Source organism: Trachinotus anak, unplaced genomic scaffold, assembly GCF_046630095.1.
Source record: "Trachinotus anak isolate AG129_WGS33_773 ecotype Australia unplaced genomic scaffold, CSIRO_AGI_Tana_v1 ptg000001l, whole genome shotgun sequence".
NCBI classification, from domain to species: Eukaryota; Metazoa; Chordata; class Actinopteri; order Carangiformes; family Carangidae; genus Trachinotus; species Trachinotus anak.
In genome coordinates this window covers 16944060-16955770 of record NW_027273852.1, presented here as the reverse complement: position 1 = coordinate 16955770, position 11711 = coordinate 16944060, and the positions used below count along the sequence as shown (strand labels likewise).

General features: G+C 38.3%; 1 protein-coding gene across 1 annotated transcript; it reads left to right on the top strand.

The window, feature by feature from the left end:
• The first annotated feature begins 62 nt into the window (after positions 1–62).
• On the top strand, positions 63–10843 carry hacd2 (3-hydroxyacyl-CoA dehydratase 2). The gene is made up of 8 exons (XM_071480915.1): positions 63–126; positions 263–487; positions 3243–3360; positions 4259–4277; positions 6448–6536; positions 7161–7282; positions 8953–9131; positions 10076–10843. Coding segments are annotated over exons 1-8 (837 nt in total). The 5' UTR covers positions 63–124; the 3' UTR covers positions 10159–10843.
• Positions 10844–11711: the final 868 nt, after the last annotated feature.

Below are 11711 nucleotides of genomic sequence, written 5' to 3'. Positions count from 1 at the left end.
GCCCTCCACACTCGGAAGACTTGACAAAGACGACAACCTCAGCTCGAGATAATTCCTGTCCTACTGGTCCTATTTCAGTCGGTGCGTACCGGAGGGACAGAGCGGCTAGATTTATTTCACGCAAATGTAAGTAGTCTAAATAAATACCTGTAATGAATCAATAAATTCGCATATCGAAATGACAGTTTTTTAAGGCGACATTTGAGTAAAAGCGTCTTAAATCGAAGGCGGAATTACAGAGGGGTGAGTTCTCTCGCTGCAGGACGATACTTCCTGGTGAGCCCCCTCCCCAGTCGTTTCCTGACTCGGTGAACCTGACAGCCGCCGTTGTCCGGGACCAAAGACCGCTGAGGGTTGTAGTCATGTCGGCAGCTGCTCCGGGGACCAGCAAGGCAGCCCACGGCGATGTGGCCCCGAAGAAGAAGAAGGGCCCCGGGGCCCTGGCCACGGCCTACCTGGTCATTTACAACGTTGTTATGACAGCGGGGTATGTAGCGTGTTTCCTCATGCTAATGCTGCTCTGTGTGTGTGTGTGTGTGTGTGTGTGTGTGTGTGTGTGTGTGTGTGTGTGTGTGTGTGTGTGTGTGTGTGTGTCAGGTCTGAATAAATGGAGCAAGATTTCCCTGTTGTAATAATACAGCGTTATTTTTGGATTCTCAGTCTGCTAATGTTACACAGTGATAATCAGAAACACTGCTAGCCCGCTGTGTGGTGAAATACATTTGAATCTACTTCCCCACGCTGGGGCTTACGCAGATTAACGTTAGTTGAGCAACAGACAACCACCTGGCGTGCACTTTAATTATGACTGACTGGTCTCCACCCCATACAATACAGGAATATACGGACAGCTGGTTTATTGTCTATGCTCAGTGGTTTTTCCTCCAGAAAGTCTGAGTTTTCGTCTTGCATTGTCATGTTAAATGTGCAGGGCAACGACCGACTTTGAGTTTTATTTCTTTACTCAATTTAAAATCAAAAAATGAAATTCATTTTTTTAGTAGAGGTTAAAGTCTTTGGTAACATCATTTGAAGGACTTGAATTAAGATTTTTTTTTTTTTAAATCAAATAATAAAAAAGTAGGACTATAACAGAAACAGTCAGTCAATGATTGAAAAATAAATTAAAATAAATCTGCAGCAACGTTGATAATGGATTAACTTGATTATCTTATCTTAAAAATGTCAAATGTATACCTGAGGATATGCCTTTTTAGCAGCTTTATAATTGTTGTGATCATATTATTTTAAAGACAAAATCTCTGGACATTGGGACAGAGCAAGATATTTTAAAACATAGTCTTGGGCTTCCAGAACTTTTGATGGGCATTATTTGCTTTTTTTGAAAATTTCATAGACTAAAAATGAATCAACAAATGAATCAGTAGTGAGACAAACTGATAGTTGCAGCCTTAGGTAGAACACCTATAGCATTCAAAATTACTAGGGGGATGTTTGAAGACTAAATAACTGGCTCAATAAGAAGGAACCAGCGACATTATTTGAAAGGTTTCCCTCTCAGAATTGCATCTTGTATTTAAGAATGCATATTTGCAATACATTTATATCAAAAACTGTAAGAAGTTGAAGTTTATGAGAAAAATAAAGGATATACAGAGGCGTGCAGGGATTTGAACGGGTTACAGTTTTCATTAAAAAGGTTTTGAAGGAGGGCAATTTCATATAGAGTTGTAGAAAATGTGCCCATAGTAGGTTGCAATATTAACAGTAGGTATGTTTCTTTTTTACTAACATAATCGAGTTTCTCTTCTCTCAAATTTAGATCAGTAATGATTCAGCATTTTTATGTTTAACAGTATAAACTCTACTATAAATTGTGCAGTATTTTATCGACATAAATATGCACAGAGATTATTTGCATCTTCAAAAGTCATCTAGAAATAATGCTTCTGATGAACTGCATTTAGCATTTTGAATAATTACATTTAGATTTGTATTAAAGTAGGCTGGATATACACAAGATGCCCATTTCATGAGCTCCATTGCCCAGCCCAGATACCTACGTAAATTAAAAAATTATCTTGAACCATGAACTGACAAATCTCTGTGCATGCTTTTTATTGCACCCATTTTCAGACTGTTGCACAATTGAATGGTGGGTGTTGTTTGCTCACTGTTCCAACCAGTTAGGTCACATTGTGTCCCACTCAGTGTTGATGGGCCACACAGTGCTTGCTTTGTATTGAGCACAAGTTAGGGTGTTGTACATGCACGTTTACGCTGTTCATATGCACTATCTGCATTCAGATGCTGCCTTAGCAGCTAACCAGGCCTGCTCAGTTTCTGCCGAACTAGCCCTCTTATTGATATGATTATTAAGGCCTGTTACATACAAGTCACATTCTTCAGTCTGTGAAAGCAAAGTGTGAACTGAAACCTCCACCTTGCTCAGGTCTGCTCTACTAGCACTCTAACAGCTTGTGCCTCTACCAGCTCTGTGCTGCAGCTGACCTCTTATCTCCCTGTGGAGACAGACAAGCCAAACCTGAATGGTGTAATGCATTACATTACACTGTTATGATCATTTTCTGATTGTACTGTGAAATTCTTATCAGGCCACAGTTCTCGTTCTCCATCTATAAAAATACCCGTCTGGCTAAATATGAACTTTACACCTTTTTAATATTTATACACAAATAAAACTATTTACTTCATCATATGGTTTCCAGTCTAGTTAGTCTATTAATGATTAGAGCAATTATGTCAATATTAATGGCTTACAATACAACAGTCGTGTTGAAATTATGTCTCCAAGAAACTTAATTACAGAGGATTATAGCAAAAGCAAATACAATTCAACAATAAATAAATAAAGATTAAAAAACAACCTTGCTGTTTTAAACCTGTAATTTATGCCTGAAATTTTTGCATATGTGCCAAAACATACACAAATGCAGATATATGTTCTAATGTTGGTCAGTTATATCAACCATACTTGTAAATAACCAAATAAGACAGAAATGTAAAAAAAAATGAATGTTGGGTGGTTTATTTAACATTTCAATTTTGAGGCTCCTACTATCTAAGGTCTCACATTATAAAGGACACTCATCAGGTCTTCATCAAATACAATTATCTGTCATATTGCACTTCTTATTACTTTAAAAAAAGTCTAGTCAAGTCTAATGCAGATTTTGGTTTCCCACAAAAGTCATTTGTTAGGTCTCCCATCCGAAGTTTTTGCTGTGACTATCCTGAGATGTTTTTCCTCTGCTGTCCAGGTGGCTGGTGATAGCTGTGGGTCTGGTCAGAGCTTACCTGGCCAGAGGAAGCTACCATGGGCTGTACTACTCCATAGAGAAGCCTCTGAAGTTCTTTCAGACTGGAGCTATTCTGGAGGTGAGAGAAGCACAAAGGGCTGGGGCTGGGCGAAAATGACAAACAATATCAATATATTTCCAATATATTTAATCCTATACAGCATGTATATATGATGTGGTAATATTTATATATAATAGACAACTATTTTTTCTCTAATCTGCACACAACATCCAGTTTATATAAGCAGATATCGCAGGTGCAGCAATCATTTTGATTTAGTTCTTTTTTTAGCATTTGATTAACCTTTTGTTCATTCATTCATTCATTCATTCATTCATTCATTCATTCATTCATTCATTTAATGAGTTTACATTTATTCAAAAAAGAAGCACCAGGACAATAGAATCTGGCTGAGTCTTGGATTCAGGTCTGGATGTGCAGTGGAACTGAATTTCACAGGCCTGTTATCTGTACAGTGTTCGGTATGTCCTCTGTAACATAATGGCCTGGTATGTTAGGCTGACACACACGTGTGTTTATAGTGTAGAGGCTGAGCAGCATGAGGTGTTCCAGTGATCCTGTCCAGACACACTGGAGCTCAGGAATAAGAGACTTCGTTTTGTCTAACGTCGGTATCTTCCATTCATGAAATGTTCTGTGCACAGACTGAACGCTACAGGCACTGTCAGCCACTTCTGAGTCTGATACACAACACATTAGATAGAAATACTATGGTGATTTGTGTTACAAAGTTGTGTGCATGTTATGTGTCTTGAGAATATGAATGGGAAATCAATGATGATGATAATATTTTAAATGAGTATGATTTTGCAGCATTAATGCCAATGATTCCTAGGAACGTGTGAAAGAAAAGAAACGATAAACCACAACCCAGCCACACATACGAGTTAAAATAAGCTGCCCTGTGCTCCCAGAAGCATATTGACTAATTTTCTGTTATCTTTTCCTCTCACAGATACTGCACTGTGCTGTAGGTGAGTCTGTCTTCAGCCTCCACCCTCACATACTCTGCTCTCTGTTACCAGTAAAACCTCAGTGTCAATACAGTTCACTTCAGAGAGAGTATATTTAACCATTTACTCATGTTGTGCTGTGTCTCTCATCTCATTCATTTAAAATATCTGTAATTACATTTTGGATATTCTGACCTAAGTACTTGTGACATTAGGTTGTATGAAACCATTAATCTAAAAATATCTAAACTAAAGTTTAGATTTTGTTGAGATGTGAATTTCACATATCTCCATTTTAAGTATGTATATCACCAACAAGACACAACTTTAAACTGGCACTGACATGTGATGTGTGTTGTGGACCTTGCAGTCACTTGATCTTGCCCTCAACAAACACCTGATGAGATTTCTGCCTTTTGAGGTTTTGAATTGTCCAAATTTAAGTTATTGATAGTCAGATGTCCTTTTAATGTATTTAAGAAGCAGCAGGTTGAAATATAACACCATGTATCAGTCTAATTGAATGCAGCTATAGACATCAAATGTCCAAAGTGCAAGTTGCTTTCAAATCATGCAGGTGTCAAGATACAATTAGATCACGCGGGCTGTTGTTTAGTTCCTGACATGTCTTTCAAATTTGTTGTATTTTTTCAGCTGCAAAAATTGATATTTGTAAAGCCTTGCATTATTCACACCATGCACAATCAGTTTGACTATTCAGAAATATAACTATGGGGTTAGAAAGTATACTTTTGACTAATCTTAACAAAATCATAAATCTGTAGTTGTATGTTTGTTGAGTTGAAAACAACGTCAGTAATGTCTTTACAGTTGGTTAAAATGTGTTTGCAGATGTCTCAACTCTTGGAGATATCAGCGGCTGATATCTTCTAATTTGGCCTGGTCACAGTGTAATTATTAACTGTCAGACTGCCTTTGTAGATGTATCTCAGATGTACATGTGTACAGACAAACAGAAGGTTTTCATATTTGAAGTGTTTGCCAAAGAGAGAGCCGAGAAGCTGTTGGCTCTCATGGTGTTAATGTGATGAGGAGAGGCTGGCTCTCGCCTGGCTGCCTCGCTGTGGTTCACAGTCCATTTTCTTCATTATCTGGGATTTGAAGCTAAAGCTAGCTGACCTTTCCCCCTGCAAACAGGCTCCCTGCAGCTGCCATCCACTCAGAGCACACACACGTACACACACTCACACACACACACACACACACACACACACACACACACCATTCTAGGTTCCTTTCTACTGGCCAGTAAAAGACACCACATCAACTCTCGTGAGCGTCCGTTTTGTGTGGATGTGAAAGCTCGAACAGTATCTCATCAAACCATTAATGTGAACATACTAATAGAGTTTTCGGTTTAAAACTCCTACAAGCAGTGCAGCTTTTTCCATTTTCCAATATCACTTCCAGTATTTCCTGTTTTTTTTTGGATAAGCACTCATTCAATGTGAGAACCATTTTTTACATTTAATGTAACATGTAATGATATAGCTAAAGAAAGAATGCCTGGAAGTGAAAGAAAAACAACAAAGCAGCAACACAAAAAAACAGGAAGTTAGTCTCAACATTGGCGTGCATCAATCTCATTATTCTCTTCTAATACAAATTATTATTATTTAAATGCAGCTAGTGCACATAATTATATATCGCTTACACACAGCGCCTTTTTTATTTTATTTTATTCATTTATGTATGTATTTATGCATATTTTCAATTTACAACAGTGTTTCAGTCAGGTCCAGTGTAACGAAAAGGGGCCTTTATGTCTAAACTAGGCCTCTCAGTAACTCAGTAACTCATTTGTTCATTATTGATGAATCTAGTGATTATTTTTCAGAAAATATATCAGAAAAAACTGAAAAGTTATGATAAAAAATGTTCCATAGCCCACTCTGACATCTTGAAATCATTCAAATCTGAGGATTTAATTCCTGCCTGTCACATTTAAGAAGGTGAAAAAGTTTAATTAGATTTTCTGTCTAATCAAATAATTGACCATGGCGATCTTCAGCATCTAATCATCTAAGGACATCTATTGTCATGCCATCAGAATACAAATATCTGTTTAGATTGAATTAAGCTAATTTACACGCGGTCAGTACAAGCGGCCAAGAACCAGTATTCTTCTATCCCCACATATTGAGTTTTTGTCTTTTGTCTCGTGTCCCAGGAATCGTACCGTCCTCTGTGGTCCTGACTGGGTTCCAGGTCATGTCCCGGGTCTTCCTCACGTGGGCCGTCACACACAGTGTCAGGGAGGTAAGATGAGTTGCTCTCCTCTCACTACGAACATACAAACACAAATCAGTCTTTCGTTATACAGTCTGTCTAATTCACTTGGTATGACGAATGCAGCAATGTAAATGGTTCCATGGCTTCATGTACAAAAGTGACCAGCTGCTGTACTGTTTGCCCTGTCAATAGATTGGATTGGATTAGATTGGAAAGGAGTAAACGTGTAAGTAATATTTTGTTATAGGGTTGCAGGAATGAATCTGATGATTTTTATTATAGTGAATAACGTCTGTTATTTTGTTTTAAATGCTTTTGTTTTGTTTGTGTCTCTATTGTATGACGCTGTACTGACATTTTCTCAAGATGTTCTCTCACTATGTGATTGTGTCTTGTAACTATATTTAGATGTGTGTGATGAGGAGTGTGCCTGACTTTTAACATTGGTTTTAGCCTAATATCTGAGGATAGTGACCAGCAGCCTGAAGTGTGATTTGATCTCTGAGCATTTGAAACAACAACAACAGCATGGTTCTGTGAGAGAAGAGTCTCGATTAGCCTCGAGCAGAGTAACTGCCGCAGCATGATACCAGCTCATCTGTTCCTCAGTCCTCCTCCCGTCATCCTTTGTTTGTGTGTGTGTTTCTGCAGGTGCAGAGTGAGGACAGCGTGCTGCTGTTTGTCACAGCCTGGACCATCACAGAGATCATCCGCTACTCTTTCTACACCTTCAGTCTGCTCAATCACCTGCCGTACCTCATCAAATGGGCAAGGTAGGAAAATCAGCCTGAGGGGAGTGTCGGAGCAGGAGACACTTGTACCTGAGTCTACCTGCTGAAAAACACGGATGAACAGTCATTTGAAGATAATTTAAGAAGAGCTGGGTCAAACCTCAGTACACAATGAGCACCGAGTAAATGAAATATATCAGTTAGACTGACAAATAGTTGAGTCTGATTCTTAGGCTTGTTAACTTCTGCGATGACATTTATTTAAAGCCATGGTTTTATCATATTGAGGCAGAGACCAATGATTATTTTCATTATTGATTTACTTGTCCATTAAGTGATTAGCCTATGATGGAAAAAAGTAGGGTAATAAATGCCCCTATCAGTTTTCTCAAGTCTAAGTTAATGTCTTCAAATGAATTGTTCTATCAGGCAGTTCAAATCCCTGAGATGTTAAATTTACAGTGATACATGACAAAAAAAGCAGCAAATCTTATGAACAAACATTTTTTTAATCTATTTCCCTAAAGGTAATAAATTGCTTTATAATTAACCTTTTGCAAGAGGCAATTTGTTATGCTACTCTTTACATCACCTCACTTAAACCCTAAAAGAAGTGACTGTTTCTGTAGATACTAAAACAATGAAAAGGTTTCTAAATATGACAGCAACATCACTCTTTAAAGGCATTACTAGAACGCTGATTAGTTATTTTAAATAAGTCTTCAAACCCACAGAAAGTCTTGTTTCTTCCCCCTAAATAAAAAAAATCTACATCTTGCTGCTTAATGGGATTCATCTGCCTCTACCACCAAGGCAACAGTTGTTAAGTGCCTCTCTCCCCATGGTCTTTGTTGCCAGGTAGCAAATGAGACCGTGGCTATATTGGTATTCGACCTTCAGTTTGAGTTGCACCCTGAGAGACAGAAAAAATGGTCGTACACCTGTGGAAAATCCAGTGAAGGATGAGAGAAGGCAGTTGCTGGGTTTGGAGTGCTGGATGAAGACGAGACGGAGCTGAAGGAGCTCAATGTCTCTCTCATATTTAATTGCAGGCTTTCTCCTCAAAAGGCCTGATCCCTCAACAGTTCTTAGATTTAACATTTAGGAGCATGCAGAGGCAGTATTACATCCTTTTATTTTCATTCTCAAGCTTTCTTGGTAAGCAGCGCGTGGTATTGTTATCACAGTATATTAAGAGTTTGGATGTAATAATTCACTCCACTTTAAAACTGTGAATGCAGCCTTTTCACTATTACATCAACGTGTCCCTGTCAACAGTTAGAATGGGAACCATGTCTTTATTTAAATGCACTGTTATGCTGTTTAAATGTCCTTCCATGGCTGGCTTTCCTTTACTTGAATCATTGCATACTTGAATTACATGTGTCAGAGCCTGACGTTCTCAAACATTCCTCATACCCCTCCACCTTTTTTTCTGGTATTGCTGCCTCTGGCAACAACTTTTTATTCTCTTCTGCTCCATGTACATTTGTAGAGGTTCAGAGCCGCCGCACTAGTTAACATGCAGTAAGTTGCACTGATGCTTGTGGTGCAAACAGCAAAAAGGCAAATCCATTCCAGGCATATGTCTCTCAGTGTTTTGCTATTTATACCACCTATACTGCCCACCCCTCATGTTGCAGAAACAATAAATAATGAAGCTGTATAATGTATTATTTCTCTCCCTTGCCTTCTGAAACCCTCTGCTGCAGGTACACCTTTTTCATCGTGCTGTATCCCATGGGAGTGACTGGGGAACTGCTGACTATTTATGCAGCGCTGCCGTACGTGCAGAAGACAGGGCTGTACTCTGTCACTCTCCCCAACAAGTACAACTTCTCTTTCGACTACTACACCTTCCTCATCCTCATCATGATCTCCTACATTCCCCGTAAGTCAGCAAGCAGATGTTACTTTTTCCCCTTTTGTTGTGACAATAAACATGTTGCGGCAACATTGTAAGAAGTAAGAATTTGCTTTAAATCACAAATATGCATACAGCGCATTGAAAAATTGTCTTGTAGTTATAACTTCCTTATCTTGTTATTATTATCAAAGATACTTTATAACAAAAGATGATGCATTACAACCAGCGCCAATGTTATGATTTGTTTTATAATTCTCCTAAGTGGGCGTGGTCGTGATTGCTTGGTCATTATCTGTAATCATGTTCACTTCTCCCATTGAAATGAATAGACTCACACCTGCTGCTGGTCTCCTAAAGGGGCGGGGAGGTGGTGAAACCAACATGACACACAACTACACAATACAAGAAACTTAGAAACAAATAATTAACAATAACATTTACAATAGTCATAAAATACATGCAATAATTAAGCTGTAACATCTCCAAGTGAAATGTAAGAGTCTAGTTTGCAGTTCATTCCATTTAAATTGTGCGTAGTACCTGAAACCACATCTGCCAATATTAGTGCGAGCATGAGGGATATTGAGGGTCGAATAGTTTCTGGATCGTGTACTGTGGATACTTGATTTAAATGGGAGAAGAGATGTGAGGGAGTTTGGAAGCTGAAAATGAAAGGAATCTTTCTATTTCTATAATTTCAGGTTTCATCTTTATCTAATGTAGCCGCAGCAATGTAGTGGAGTCAAAAGTATGATATATGTGTTTTAAGTATAACGAAGTAAAAGTTATACGTACTCAAGTAAATTACATTCAAGTAATCTATCACATAATTAGTAAGTAATAGTTTTCTCATAATTATGTGATATGGAGGTTGAAGGAAGCCTGTGTCTTTTGTTGACCCAGTTGTTGCTGTAGTTGGATGTTAAAGTCTCTCCTCCATATACTGATCTTCCTCTGCCTCCCCCCAGTCTTCCCCCAGCTTTACTTCCACATGATTCGACAGAGGAAGAAGGTGCTGGGCCACGTAGAGGACTACAGCAAAGTGGAGTGAGCTGCACAGTATTCAGACCGATCTGATGGAGGGAAAAGAAACCAAACCAAAACAACCAACAGAAGAGGAACAAAATCATGTCTGCTTATTGAAACACTAAACCCGACCAGTTTTCAAAACTGCCAGAACTGACCTGGCAGATGATCCAATTACAAAGCAACAATGTTTTTTTTTTTTCCAGCTGTTGTCTGGGTTGTATAGATGCTCACACATCATGAACGAACTGGTGTTATTTTTTTGTTGTTGTTTTTATTTATGAACAAAACTGCAGTTTCTTTTTGTATAGTCAGAGAGCTTGCAGCCACAAAGGAACTGTATTTTGACTGGATACATTTGAGCTGCCATCTGAGCGGTGAGCAGAACTCAGTCACAGCAAAGCATTGAACTAAACATGCACTGATAGAATCAATAACCTCCTTTTTAAATGACACTATAGAAAATCCCTCACCTCCCCATGGCTCGTCTTTTTTAAGAAGCAGCTTTCCTTTATTACACTGTAGAAAGAATAATGTGAAGACTAGTACTGCAACTAGGTTGTTTGTAGGTTTTGCATCTACAGCGTGTTTGTTGGTGCAAACTGTGGTCCAGATTTGTCCGTTTTTCCTTTTTGTTTTCTTTCATTCATTTCAGTCAAACGTTTGATTACATTCCTAATTTAGTCCAATAAACCTTTTTTCATTCTGTGCTTGCATGGTTTTTATCTGTTTTTTCTCTTGTGTTGCTGTTTATTTGCTGTCTGCTTGGATGTTGTTTTGATTTGTGACATTGATTTTTGTTGACTCTTTAAAAGCTTAAGTTTCCCAACTTTCCCAGTGATGCTGATGTGAATTGTGTCTTTTGGTTTCCTCATTGTTTGATGTTTACTAACCTGAAGTAGCCAGTAGGTGAAGAGACAAGTCCTGCTTTTTCCCTTACACATCCATCCAAGTAAGCAAATGTTCCTCGTTTCTTCAGCTGATTGCATTTTTCTTTCTTTTATCTATTGAAAATAACTACTTTTAGCATCATTAGCTCAAATTAATGTACACTTTCATTCGTTATGAAGCACCCAGTCATCAGTCCTTACCCCATCTCTAACTAATTAAAGGGGTCGGTGTGTCTTGTAAATGGGATGTTAAAAGCCTTTTATCACAAAACAATTAAGGCATCATGACTTGTTATGAAACACTCTAGCAAAAAAAGAACAGATAGCACAACATACAGTAGCAACAGTGTTTTCAGATGAAATACGCTTTAATATGTAACAAACAAAACCGCAGTCTAGCCCAAATATCTTAGCTGTTTAACTTTATGGACTTTCATTTTGAAATACAGAGTGATGTCACTATACTTTAGCACTCATTAGTCATTAGTTTTTAGGGCTATGTGAGCTGAGGTACTATTTCTAAGAGGTCTGCCGATGCCAATGTGGGAATGGTACTCAAAAAAGAAGCGAACAGACTTTGGGACTGAACTCAGTTAGTAGCTTGTAGTCACGCCTTTTCAATGAGGTGAATTTAATAACGTACAGTACAAAGAGAGAACTGTGAATCAGAATAGATCCACCTTTTCAC